The sequence below is a fragment of the Phacochoerus africanus genome, chromosome 8 (assembly GCF_016906955.1).
Source record: "Phacochoerus africanus isolate WHEZ1 chromosome 8, ROS_Pafr_v1, whole genome shotgun sequence".
Taxonomy (NCBI): Eukaryota; Metazoa; Chordata; class Mammalia; order Artiodactyla; family Suidae; genus Phacochoerus; species Phacochoerus africanus.
This window is the reverse complement of record NC_062551.1, coordinates 96,227,220-96,241,144: the sequence shown is the minus strand read 5'-3', so window position 1 is coordinate 96,241,144 and position 13,925 is coordinate 96,227,220. Positions and strand designations below refer to the sequence as shown.

The 13,925-nt window shown below is 47.8% G+C and overlaps 1 protein-coding gene across 1 annotated transcript in view; it reads left to right on the top strand.

Annotated features, from left to right (window-relative positions):
• The window catches only part of CEP192 (centrosomal protein 192), a 126,132-nt gene that overhangs the window by 74,882 nt on the left and 37,325 nt on the right, over positions 1-13,925 (top strand). Inside the window, exons 19-24 of the mRNA XM_047791468.1 lie at positions 243-1,065; positions 1,167-1,290; positions 2,714-2,885; positions 3,911-4,727; positions 5,610-5,758; positions 7,841-8,071. Coding sequence (XP_047647424.1) covers positions 243-1,065; positions 1,167-1,290; positions 2,714-2,885; positions 3,911-4,727; positions 5,610-5,758; positions 7,841-8,071 — 2,316 coding nt within the window. The remainder of the gene's footprint in view (positions 1-242; positions 1,066-1,166; positions 1,291-2,713; positions 2,886-3,910; positions 4,728-5,609; positions 5,759-7,840; positions 8,072-13,925) is intronic.

Sequence of the window (13,925 nt, the reverse complement as noted above, 5' to 3'; positions counted from 1 at the left end):
GGATCTGGTGTTGCCATGATCTGTGGTGTGGGTTGAAGACACAGCTCGAATCCCATGTTTCTGTGGCTGTGGTGTAGGCCAGCAGTTACAGCTTGGATTTGACTCCTAGCCTGGGAATGTCCATATGCCACGGGTGTGGCCCTAAGAACATTAAACACAAAGAAAAAAAAGATTAAACGTTAGGTACATGTCTATGGAACCGAAGTAATAAATTTATCTGTTATCAATTTTCTCATTTCTAGGACACTTTCGCCTCAGACAGCAAACCCCAGAGATGCAGAAGCGAGCTGCCTCGTGCTGGTGACTCTGTGCTCAGAATCAGCACCATTGCTTCGGCCATTGCAGATGCGTCTGTTAGCGCAGATCCCTCCCAGCTGGCTGCCATGATCAAGGCACTTTCCAATAAAACCAGAGAGAAGGCTTTGCATGAAGATGGTAAACAAGAGCTCAGTCCCACTGTGTCTCACTTCTTACCTCACGATCTGGAAAAAAGTAATGGATCTAGCATGTTTGACATGGAGAAGTACCTTCAGAAAACAGAAATCAGTAGATGTGAAGGTGGACCAGGAGAACTCTCAAGAGCTGGTGTGTCTGATATTTGGGATTTATCTTTGTCCAAAGAGCAGACTACACGTGACATCCATGCAGTGGACATGGGCACTGCTAGCATAAGTGTAAGGGAGCCACAAGGTCTGGCAGCTGCTTTTTATGGCGAAAATGGAGCAAGCTCAAACCAGGCCTCATTGAGGACAGTGAACTCTTCAAATTCAGTTCTTACAAATATGAGAGGGGGTGCTGGAGTCGATGTGAAGACACATTCTGTTGAGCACAAAGCCCCAGATGCTGGGGATGGTGGAGACACTGCCTTGGCACCAGCTCTAGGCTCTGGTGGCTTCGCATCAGTGAGAAACGCCAGGGTGGCTTCACTTTGGCTGTCGGAGGAGTGTGAAGTGAGACAGAAGAGCAGGGGATGTCAGAGGCAGAGTGAGCATGCCAGTGAGATGAGCAACAGTGAGAAGCATGTGACTTTTGAAAACCATTCCTTAATATCACCAAAAAGTATTGGTAAGTGTCACGGGTAATTGGTCACATTCACAAAATTACAGGGTGGTCTTTTTTTTTTTTTTTTTTTTCCTCTTCTCATGGAAAGATACACTTTCTGATAGATGTGAAAAATTCTCCTGAGCACAGTGGACTTGGCTCAGAGGATGACCAGGATAGCTTCCGACCATCCACGTCTCCACTGAGTCATTCTTCTCCTAGCGAAATTTCTGGAACAAGTTTGTCAGGGTAGGTACTTATGTTTTTGTTTTTTAAATAGTAATAAAAATACATGCTCAGTCTAGGAAAATGGAAAAGAATATAAAGGAGAAGATGAATCATCTATAGGTTCAGTTCTCAAAGGTAGCCACTATAAATACTTTGTGAATTTCTTTCAAGCCATTTTTTTTCTATGCAAATTTCTACTCTGCATTTTGCACTTATTATAATAATTCCCTGCATTTAAGAGAAAATCAGCCATGTTACAGACTGCATAATGACTCTGTCACTGTTTATTTGGTACTCCTGGTGGATATTGGTGTTACTATATTTTACTCTTATTTTTACACCATTTAAGGATACTGAAATGAACAACTCTGTTCATAAAATTTTCTCTATGTTTTCACTGATTTCCTCAGGATAGGTATCTGGAAGTGAAAGTACCACGTGTGGGGAGTTCCTGTCATGGCTCAGTGGTAACAAAACTGGCTAGTATACAAGAGGACTCAGGTTCGATCCATGGCTTCACTTAGTGGGTTAAGGATCCTGCGTTGCTGTGGCTTAGGCCGGCAACTGCAGCTCTGATTTGACCCCTAGCCTAGAAACTTCTGTATGCTGAAGGTGTGGCCCTAAAAAGGAATAAAAAAAGGAATCACCAGGTGGGGAATAAGAATGTTTTAGGGCTCACCAGCAAAGTAATTTTCTGGGTTTTTTGGGGGGAAGGGGTTGGGAGTTTTTTGTTGTTATTTTTCCTTTTTAGGGCCACACCTTCGCATGTGAAAGTTCCCAGGCTAGGGGAGGAATCAAAGCCACAGCTGCTGGCCTGTGCTACAGCCACAGCAGCAAGGAATCTTAGCAGCATCTGTGACCTACACCACAGCTCATAGCAACATTGTATCCTTAATCTACTGAGTGAGGTAAGGGATTGAATGGATATCCTCAAGGATACTAGTGGGGTTTATTACTGCTGAGCCACAATGGCAACTCCTATATATGGGATTTATTAATGAAATTGCCCCGATGCTTTTTTCTGTCAGTAGCTTACCAGATACTTCATTTAGCAGGGCTATAATTTAAAGTTTTTTTTTTTTAGGGCCGCACTCACGGCATATGAAGGTTCCCAGGCTAGCGGTCGAATCGGAGCTGTAGCCACAGCAACACAGATTCCGAGCCGCATCTGCAACCTACACCACAGCTCATGGCAACCCCAGATCCTTAAGCCCCTGAGCAAGGCCAGGGATCGAACCTGTCCTCATGGATGCTAGTCGGGTTTGCCAACTGCTGAGCCACAGCGGGAACTCCTAAAGTTTTAGATAATTAAAGGGAAAAGGAATGAGTCATGGTTGAGTTATAAATGGCACCTGGGACAGAGTGCAGGAGGAAGGGTTGTAGGCAAGAAGGAAGGATTTTCTATCAGTGTAGATGGTGTAGGTGCAGTTGTTCTCTCTTCCAGGTGTGCCCTGGAGTCTTCTGGTTCAGCAGCTTGTCCAGAGGTGCCCCCTGGTGAGAGGGAGTCATCCCAGCTGATGTGCCCACAATCAAGTGTGAGCAGGTTGACCTATGTATCTGAGCGGGACAGCTCGTGGCCCACCACAGCCTCAGATCGTGGCCTTGAGGACCGCAAGGTGGGCGCCCTCTACTATCTCTCTACTCAGGCTCCTGGTGCTCGAGTTTTAGGACGAAGACTAAAGTCAGCCTGAAGAGTTCTATTGCTCTTTCACCTTTAAAGTGTGTCTGTGAGAGAGAGAGGCAGCTGCTTGTGCTGGTGGGCCCTGCAGGTATAGATGTATCAGCATCTGCCCTCAGTAAGCGTCTGGGGGCAGAGATATGCCAGGCAGTGAGATGTGCTGATGGATTTGGGAGGTGAGGGTTGGGGGCAGTCAGACCAGGGGCATGTCCAGCAGAGCTTGGTGGGAGGACTGATTGGAATTAGGCCTAGGAGAGGCAGGGACCAAAGAGTACACGCTGCTTTGAGGGACCCCAGGAAGTTCAGAATGGCTGCCCTGGAAATGGAGGAAGAGGAGGGCCACACACAACATCGTGGATGTCTGGAGTTCAAAGGCTGTCCAGGAGGAGTAGACACAGTCTGTGTTGATGTTTCAAAAGCTTGTTGCAACAGAGGATGTGCTGGGGGCGAGTTAGATCAGGATGATTTGAGCCTAGGCTGTTGGACTCTTTTGGCGGCGGCGGTGGCTCAGGCTCAGACCAAGGTTGTGGCCATGGGGGCGGGAAGGAGGCAGAGAGGTCTGAGACTGGCTGGGGGCAGGGAGAAGCTAGTTGTTATGACCTGGGTGTGTTGTGAAGGTAACAGTATCCTGTTTCCAGTGAGCTGCCTGTTGTGAGTATGCAGTGCAGGCCGCCTCTGCTGGGCTGTTTCTCAGCCTGTGGCTGAAGTTGTCAAACAAGCACGGTTTCTGGCCCCGTAAATGGTATACCTCCTCATCGGGATTTCTGTAAAACATTGAATGCAGATTTTCCAGCTTGTAATCCTGCATTTTACTGCTGCAAAACTGCTTTTCTTGGTATAAGACATCTCTCTTTCAGAGAGGTGATTTTGTGTAGATTCGTGACTCGAGAGCCGATTAGTGGGCTGTGTATTTGTAGCACAGGTTGTCTGTGGATCACATCTAAGCATTTTTTTGTCACACAGAGCGATATCACCACTGAGCTGAGCACCACAATTATTCAGGCCAGTCCACTTCCATCTCAGGAGCCAGCTGTGGATAGGTTTAGAGAAGAAAGGCCATTTCAAAGTCGAGCAAAAGGAGCATTAGTGTACATCACCCAGAAGAGCTTGGATCCGGAGCATGTGACTGAGACCACTTCTCTGAATAGCAGACCTGAAAGAGGAAAACCTCGCTTGAGATCCAGTTCAGAGCTTTGCTCCAGATCTGAAGACGTGTCGGAAGCCAGTGTACTGGGTGTGCCCTCCGGCCCCCGTGAGGAGGACCAGCTCAGCCCGGCTCTTCTGAGCCACCCGGTCCTCCAACCCCCGGCCGCACTCCGCCTGCCCGCATCCCGCCAGGCGCCCGTGGGCGCGGCTGGGAGGGTAACCCCTGAAGACGTGCCAGGTGGCCAGGGCTGTCACCAGATGGCCTCAGCAGGTGGCTCTGCTCCCGAGACGCAGCCTGTGGCACCCACACTCACAACACAACATCCCCCACCAGCCCCAGTGCCCTTTGCCCAGCCATACCCGGGAACCCTGCCACAGAGCACCATGGTCTGTGGGTGCTCAGGAGGCTGTCACCCTGCCATCACAGGGGAGCACATTCGGAGCGTGGCACCCATGGGCATCTGTCTGGGACAGAGTGTTGGCTCAGGCTGGATGGGTGCCGTCTCCCTCTGTGACCTGTACCCGAGTGCTGTGAGTCAGAGCCTCTTGAGTACAGCAAAGCCTTTTCCTGCACAGGCTGCTGCCACCAGCTGTGGCATTGAATCTTGGGACTCAGGAGCAGTGACAGGATTAGGTAAGAGGCTTTTTCTCTGTTGCTGCCTACTGATTGCTGCTGTTTAAAAATTCACCTTTCTCAGTTGGGACCATAAAACTCGTTCATTTCAAGGAGATGTTGATTAGCGTGAATTTCTTGTAAGCCTTTCTCTTTTCCTGACTTTGGAACATAGACCGTAACACTTCTGTGCAGGGGTCCCTGCGTGGTCTTAGAAAACCATAAAAGCTTAGGCAGGTAAAACTCCCATTGCCTTTGTCTCTCTGTTTCTGTCTTATGCTTAAAGAGAGGAGTCCTGTTGTTATCTCTGTGAGGAGATGTCTGGTTCACAGGCCCTCCTTAAGGGAATGAGTCCCCGCCAGTGTCTAAGTCTTTTGGGAGTGGTTCCTGGGTGTTGGGAGACTGCACACCCTCCATCAGAGGGGGCCCACTGTGCCAGCAGTCCCCCCCTCATAAGCAGATTGGGGTGCTCTGCTCTCTTAACAGTGCTCACCACCACTGGAGTGCAGTCTTTACCCTTTGTCTTCTGGAGGAAACTAACTCCAAGACAACTGCGTGAGGATGTACAAAGCTGGTGAAAGCTTCTGTCATTTCTCATTACATTAGACAGTGGCTTCTATTTATAGGAGAAAGAGGGAAGAGGTTACTGATCGGCAGTAACATCTACAAGTTGATTAGCTGTAAATTGTTGAATTTGATCAATTTTGCTTTTCCTCACGAGCTGGATGCAGCAGGAAAAAGTTACTGAGCTGCCTGCACTGAGACGTATACCGTGTTAGCAACTTCTGTTTAAATCTGGGGCCCAGGTATACACAGGCAGCCTTGTGTGAGAACTTCCATGTAACCTGTGTGCTTCAGGCTGGGGGTCGGGTGGGCGTTTGACTCTGCCCCGCCTCTCCACAGGGACCGTGAGCGTGCCTGAGGAGTTGAAGTTCCCACATGCTTGCTGTGTTGGCATTGCTTCTCAGACCTACCTCAGCGTGCTGAACCCCACTGACCGCTGGCTGCAGGTCAGCGTCGGGGTTCTCAGCATCAGCGTCAATGGCGAGAAGGTAAGCTCACGTGTCCTTCCCTTGGAGCTGATTGTTGCATTGCCGCCGTGCTGGGTTTCCCTTCCCAGTCCCTAGTATTTCGCTTACACTGTGGAGCCTGGCTTCCCCTACACACACCTTACATAGAATCATTGCAGCAGGATCATTTTCTTGGTTCCCTTTTTTGTGGTACTTCCTGTATAAGAAGTGAAATCCGAATGTTTGGCTCAGTTTCCATAAGTTGTTATTATTAATGAATCATTATATATCATTATTAACTTATTTCCAAATTCATGTGAATGTGCTTCTAGTCTTGTTGTTTATTTATTTATTTTTTTTGTCTTTTGTCTTTTCAGGGCCGTACCCGTGGCATATAGAGGTTCCCAGGCTAGGGGTCCAATCAGAGCTGTAGCTGCCAGCCTACAAAGAGCCACAGCAATGCGGGATCAGAGCCACATCTGCGACCTACACCACAGCTCACAGCAACGCTGGATCCTTAACTCACTGAGCAAGGCCAGGAAATGAACCCACCTCCTTGTGAATACTAGTCAGGTTCATTAACCGCTAAGCCACGACAAGAACTCCATTAGTGTTGTTGTTTAAAAGGATGATTGGAGGGAGTTCCTGTTGTGGCACAGCAGAAGCAAATCCAGCTAATATCCATGAGGATGCAGTTTGATTCCTGGCCTCACTCAGTGGGTTAAGGATCCAGCGGTGCCGTGAGCTGTGATGTAGGTCACTGACATGGCCTGGATCCTGCGTTGCTGTGGCTGTGGTGTAGGCTGGTAGCTGTAGCCCTGATTCATCCCCTAGCTTGGGAACTTCCATATGCCATGGCTGCAGCCCTAAAAAGCAAAATAAATAAATAAATAAATAAAAATAAAAGGATGACTGGAGTTCTGAGTCTCTGGTCTCTACTTAATTGCTTTTGTTAAACGTGATTGAATATAAGTTACTGTCATTTATCCAAAACAAAAAAGAAACAAGTTAGTTTTGGGACCCCTGCCTTTATTTAGTCAGTGGCATCTTCTTGAGTAATTTATCTTATCATGTTCGTACGTGATCTTTGAAATACCTGGAAGCACAGTTTTAACACTGGAGCAGGACCTCTCACACAATTGGTGACACCTGAGGTTCTAGACTCTAGCTGTCCTGCGGTGACACCTGCTCACCGCATGAGCCTGGTGAATAGGTGGGCCGGCACACGGCCAGCAGCTGTTTGCAGAGGTCAGCTCCCACCTCTTACCTGCTGGTGACCACCTGGACCCCATGTACGTCCCTCCCCTTTTCTGGTCCCGATCCGGAGGGTGACTGGAGGAAGGGTTGGGGGTGGAAGGAGGTGAGATCGGAGGCCTTTTCAGAAGCATGGAGGAGATAATTTTGTCTCTGGAACTGGGAGTCGAAAAGATCCCTATTTATAGTAAGGAGGGAGGGAGTCCATTATAATCATGGTCTCGGAGGCCTGATGAGGAACCTCAGGGATCAGTCTAACCCTCTGTTACCCAGCTCCAGAGTCCAGGGCCCAGGGTGATGTCCAGGCCCGGGAGGAGAGACTCGGGGACGTCCAGGCCCAGGAGGAGGGACCCAGGGTGATGTTGGGCCTGTGAGGAGGGACCCAGACCCAGGGTGATTGCAACCCTAGGAGGAAAGACCTAGGGCGACGTCCACGCCTGGGGGGAGAGACTCAGGGGGACATCCAGGGCCCAGGAGGAAGGACCAAGGGGAACAGCTAGGCCTGGGAGGAGGGACCCAGGGAGACGTCCAAGCTTGGGAGGAGGGAACCATGGGGGCTGTCCAGGCCCAGGAGGAGGGACCCAAGGTGTCGTCCAGGGCCCAGGAAGTGCTGTCATTTTTGGTGCCCTTTTCAAGAAAAGTGAGATTGAATAACTTACTTTCGTGTATCCTCACAATTTTGACTATTTGTACTTTACATATAATGATTTCTGAGGCCTGGATAGTTTTGAAGAGGAAAAGAAATGTCTAGCTTTGGCAGTTTGGGTGACTAGGACAAGGTATCTTAAACCAGTTGGTTCCTCTTGATTTCAATGTTAACTTCTTTTTTAAGCTAATTTCTTAATGGACTATGTGGTTCTTTTTTTTAAGGTGGATCTTTCAGCTTATCCTTGTTTGGTTTTCAAGAATAAAGTCATCGTAAGACCTCATGCCACAGAAGACATCAAAGTGCTTTTCATACCCTCTGATCCTGGGATTTTCAGATGTATCTTCAGTGTTGCCTCTTGGCCGTTTTCAGCAGATGCAGAAACAGTAGTACAAGCAGAAGCCTTGGCGAGCAGGGTCGTTCTCACCGCCATTGCTGAGACCCCCATGATCGAGGTGACTATTTTAAGCGTGTCCTTGTCATAACTGGCATTTTAGTAAGGATATTTAAACTTAGAAGTACCTGTTATATGGCTAAAATAAATTTGTTATAATCAAGCTAAGTATCTGCTCTTAATATCGTCTTATTCTAGAATTTAAAATTATTTGTGTTGTTTTAGAGGCACTTGCTATGATGTTTGTAAGCAAAGTATAACATTATACCCTACTTTCCAGCTGATTTCTGTTGTGTAGTTTGAGGTACCGGGAAAGTACCATGTTCATATTCTCTTCCCTTTTCTGTACCTGAAGACCCTTTGCTCAACAAAAACATTTCTCTTCTACAGTCACCCACTTTCTGGAAGTGAAAGAACTCAGGTCGAGGCTGGTTGGCTGACAGACCTCTCTAGGACAGAGGCTCTCAACCCTGGATGCACATTGGATTAACTCTGGGGATTCTAATTGCACCCTGGTGCCAGGTCCTGTTCCCCCCTCCCCAGACCAGCTAACTCAGCATTGAGTGGGGGGAGGACACAGCCACGCATCAGTACTTTTTAAATCTCGGCGGATGATTACAGATTACAGCCTTAGTAACAGCCTCAGCTGTAGGAGTAGTGTCTTGTCTTGGTTGTGAGTGGAGTCAGAACTGACATAATGAAGATTAGGGAGTACGTGAGGGGCGGTGAGGAGGGTGCTAACAGAAAAGCAGAGCCGCTCTCCAGGATGACGGGTGTTGGTTTAACCACAGGGACTCACAGTTACTGTGTTGTTTGCTCTGGCAAAGTGTGGTGGTTGTATCTCGGCTGTGGTGTGTGTTGGGGGGGCGGGGGGGAGGCCTTCTCCCACCCTCCCATTGGGGGTGTGCTTGCTGGCCCAGCCCAGCAGTGTACTTTGCCAGGGCGTGGAACAGGCATGTGATTGGTAGAAGTTCTCTTGTTAGAAACTTTCCGTCCTTTTTTTCCTGTCTGCTTCAGTGCCATTTGATGTCATTTTGAGTCACAGCTCTCTGGTACTTGCTGCAGGCCCAGGATTTTCTGCTGTGGCACCAGTGACATCTCGGACCGGGTGGCCTTGCTGTGGGTGGAGGCTGTCCGTGCAGTGTGGGGGCCTTCGCAGTGTCCCTGTGTCTTCACACTAGTGTCAGCGGTGTCTCCTTCCCTCACTTGTGACAGCCACGTGTGTCCACACTTCACCAAGTTACCCCTGCCTGAGAAGCTGTGTCATTAATCTTCTGCATTTCACTATGTCCCACTAACAAGGCTTTTGAACCTGTCCCTAAGCAGACCATGTTTTTTTAGCAGATGTGAGGACGCAGTAGGATCTGAGGTGGCTGCATTGTGAGAGGCTCACTGGAATTACCTAGTGTGTGTCCTTCCCAGAGCCCATGATCTTGCTGGCACGTGGTGTCGTTTGGGCTCTGAGTCCAGTGTTCAGACAGGCTTGGGAGGCACTGGTGAGGGCAGCCCAGCATTGGCCAGGCTGCGGAGAGCCTTCTGGGAGGCTGGGCTCTAGAAGGGTTGGCAGGATTAGACCAGGGAACAGTATTCCTGTGAGTGGACTCAGGGCCTGTACAGAGGCCACACCTTTAGATTCCTTTTCTGACTCATAAAGGGTCTGTGATGTAGCCGTAGCAGACACCGTGTTTTGCAGTAAATGTCCTTTTATCCTGGTTAGGTTGTGCCAGAATGCTTATTGAAGTTCCCAAGAGAAATCTATGAGAGTTCCCTACTTGTTGCTGACACTTGCTAGTAAACTGTCTGCTCGCTTCTTGCATGTGAAGTTAGTTGTGACTGGTGTGCTCGGATTACTGCGATGCCGAGCATCTTGATGCGTCTGTTAGTCATTCTGGTTCCCTCCTCTCTGAACACTTGTTCATGTTTCCTGCCCATTTTCTCTTGTTTTGAATGTCTTTACCAGTTTCTGTAGATGTTCCTTGTAGTCTGGAGTATAAATTCTTGCTAATGCTTGTGCTCTCTGGTTATTTTCTGTGTTTCTTGGCTCTTCAACTCTGTGGGGGTTTTCCCCCCTTTGGTTGGGATGAACTTTTAAATCTAACACAGGTAAGACCCTGAGCCCTCATATAAAACAAGGCTTGCTTTTCCTCCTCCAAAAAAGTGTCCCTCTGAAAAGAGGGAGAGGTTGCTTCAAGATTGAGGGTTAGGCTTTACTGTAATTGCTGATGGATGTTAGTTTGGGACGTTCTGAAAAGTTACTTGACAGAACTGGTTTGAAAAAGAGACTAAGAAATAGAACCAGATGCAGTGATTATTCTAGGTGATTGGAGTGTTGGATGTTATTCTTGAGCCTTTTTGGTGTCACTTGGAGAAACAGTGTGGTCTGTCATTCCCGGGGACCTGAGTGTCCGTGTGCAGGAACCGCTGCCCTGGACCGTGTGATCGGTTTTGCTTGGAGCCAGGCGCAGTGACAGCACTATGTGGAGATCTGAACAGCAACGAGGGGTCAGTTTGGATGCTAATGAGGACTTGGCCTTGCGGGCACTGGAGGAAGAAGTGGTGAGGCAATGGCCGCAGGCCCCATGGAAGTTGGACGCACCCAGTGCTCTGGTGTCCTTCAGCCCACTCTGCTGCCCTGTCCAGCACTATGGCACCGGATGTGCTGAATGCTTCCCTGTTTATAGTTGTCGTCTGTCATCACCCCCCACCCCCTTGGGGGCAGGAAGTGGACAGTGCTCAGTGCACAGTAGACCCAACTAATAGTTGTTGAGATAAACCCTAAGAGGTAACGCGCATGCATAGGCACTGTGTCCCCAGGAGAAATTTGTGTTCTCTTCTCTGTGGTGTCTGTAATGGTGAGGAGCCGGACCTGCTGTGGTGTCGGTTCCCAGTTCCTGCAGCACTTCATGCTGTGATGGGCTGCTGTTCCTCAGTAAAACTGGGGAGAAGTTGTGTATGTATTAAAAAATATTGTATTACATAACATGCACCAGAGCTGATGAATGCAGTCAGGTAGCAGTTTTATACAGTTGCTAAAGTTGGCCATAGAGACTTTTTGGATCTTTTTTGGGAACCTGACTGCTGCGCATTTTAGATTCATAGTCTCCAGTGTGCTAGGAGTGCTTGGGCGGCTGTTGCCCCCTCCCACCAGCCTCTGGTCAGGGCGCTCTGGCTGCTGAGTTTGTGTTGGTGTTTTTAGTGTTGTAACATGTGGCTCCCCTCTCTCTCTGGTGCAGATTCCTAGCTCCTGTCCCTTGACTCGGGTCTGTTCCTCCCAGTTCTCATTTCTGATATTTCCATTGACTTCCGGCTCTTACTGGCCTGGGTCTGTCCATTTCTTGTGAGAGTCTCCTGCCTTAGTGGATTGTTACCCTCCAAGTGAAATAGTTTCTTTTAAAGTAACAAGTCTCTTTGCCCCATTGTTTCAAAGTGTATTTGTCTGGTGTATCTGTTTCCATCTTTTTATTTCTCAGTCTTCAACCTCTGTTTTGTTACAATGCTTCTTAAAATTCCTGTTTTTTCCCCACCTTTCTTGACTTCTGCTGGATAGATTAAATTTTTCTTTAATCCGGAGTTCCCGTCGTGGCGCAGTGGTTAACGAATCCGACTAGGAACCATGAGGTTGCGGGTTCGGTCCCTGCCCTTTTGCTCAGTGGGTTAAGGATCTGGCGCTGCTGTGAGCTGTGGTGTAGGTTGCAGACGCGGCTCGGATCCCGCGTTGCTGTGGCTCTGGCGTAGGCCAGTGGCTATAGCTCCGATTCGACCCCTAGCCTGGGAACCTCCATATGCCGCGGGAGCAGCCCAAAGAAATAGCAAAAAAACAAAAAAAAAATTTTTTTTCTTTAATTCTTTTTTGTATCCACTTTGCTCAAAGTTACACATTTCTATTCTCTCTTTTCCTTTTTTCACAGATTTTCTCAGGTCTAAAATTAATCAGGAGCCACATTCTATTCCCAAACAACACAGGAAGCTTGAATCGTTTTAATGCTAATCTTTTTTTTTTTTTTTTGGCTTCACCCATGGGATGTGGAAGTTTCCAGGCCAGGGATTGAACCCACACCACAGCAGTGACCCAAGCTGCTACAGTGACAACACTGGATCCTTAACCTACTACATCACAAGGGAACTCCTAATGCTATGCTGATCTTTTCTTCCATATTATCTTTGATTAATCCAAGGTTTTAAAACTCCAATATTAGGGAGTTCCCATCGTGGCTCAGTGGTTAACGAATCCGACTAGGAACCATGAGGTTGCGGGTTCAACCCCTGGCCTTGCTCAGTGGGTTAAGGATTTGGCATTGCCGTGAGCTGTGGTGTAGGTCACAGATGTGGCTCGGATCCCGCATTGCTGTGGCTCTGGCGTAGGCTGGTGGCTACAGCTCCGATTAGACCCCTAGCCTGGGAACTTCCATATGCCACGGGTACGGCCCTAGAAAAGGCAAAAAGACAAAAAAAAACCAAACAAAAAACCCTCCAATATTAAACTTTTACAGATCGGTCAAGTTATTTATACATTTTTTTTTGCTCGTCCTTGCTTCTTGAATCTTCTGCTTTTCCTTTCTAAGTGGACTCTATTATCTATATTTAAAAGGTACTTATTTTGTAATTTATTTCAGATTATTTCTAGTTCTTTGAGTGCTAATTCTTCCACTAGTTTTTCTAGGTCTCCCTGATTCTTTTCTTTATGTGGTTTCTCATTTTTTCCTTTTCTTTTCTTTTTTTTTTTTTTTGCTTTTTAGGGCCGCATCCACTGCTAATGGAGGTTCCCAAGCTAGGGGTCTAAGCTGTGTCTGTGACCTACACTATAGCTCACGGCAGTGCCAGATCCCTGACCCACTGAGCAAGGCCAGGGATCAAACCCGCATCCTCATGGATACTAGTTGGATTCGTATCCACTGCTAGTTGGATTCGTATCCGCTGCACCATGAAGGGAACCCCTCTGTGGTTTCTAATTTTATAATTGGTATCTTAAAATGTTTAATGTGAGCTCATATTCACAAAGGCTGCTTTTTGCCTTAGAAATCCCATATGTCCTGGTTTTTCAAGAATGTCCCCTGGAAAGCGCTTGTTCTAAGTGCTGGGGGTGTGCCGTTTCAATGATTTTTTAGCCTGGACTCCCCCTGCCTGGTACAGGTCAGGCCTAGGAGCTCACATTCTTGGAAAGCTCTTCCAGTGCCCACATGTCCCTGGACACAGTTCCTGTGTCCTCCAGTACGCACACAGGCTTCCCAGTGCCCTTCCATAAAAAGGGCTTTTCTGAATTTCTGCACCTTGTGCAGGAGTCAAGTTCCATATAGCCTTGCTCTGCCCTCAAGCAGCCCAGAGCCCACCCCCTGCTCTGGAGGATGTTGAAGCTCAACCAGAGCCTCGTGGGCTACCACTGCTTCTGGTTCCCTTCACTGGATGTTGGGCTTGGCCAAAAAACTGGCATGTATTAAGTGTTACCCATCATTTCTACATGTGTGGGTGTGAGGCTCTGTTAGATTGATCTCCCTGTTTAAAGAAGTCAGTCTGTCATGACAATCAATAGGTGCTTGTTTTAACTTGGGACGTGCCTGTGTTAATATCATTTTAAACATTTTCAGTGTTGTCAGAAGTTTGGACCACGTCTGGAAATGCCAGCATGTGTTTTGAAGGGAATTGAGAAGCCAGGTGTGGACACAAGGGAGGCTGTGTTTTATAAAACTGTCAATTTGTCTTCCGGCCTCACAGTCTTTGAGAGCTGAGATACTGCTTAGTTCTGAAGTGTATTTTAGTACATAGACTAATTCACAAAAGGGATTTAACATTTATTTTTGTAGAAAATAGCCTTTGTAAAGCAGACCAGGGAATCTTAGGTAAGTTCACCCTTAATGCTGACTCTCTGTGGCTAGAAAGGAAGTGATGGGAACTTAAGCTGTGGTATTTATTAATATGTT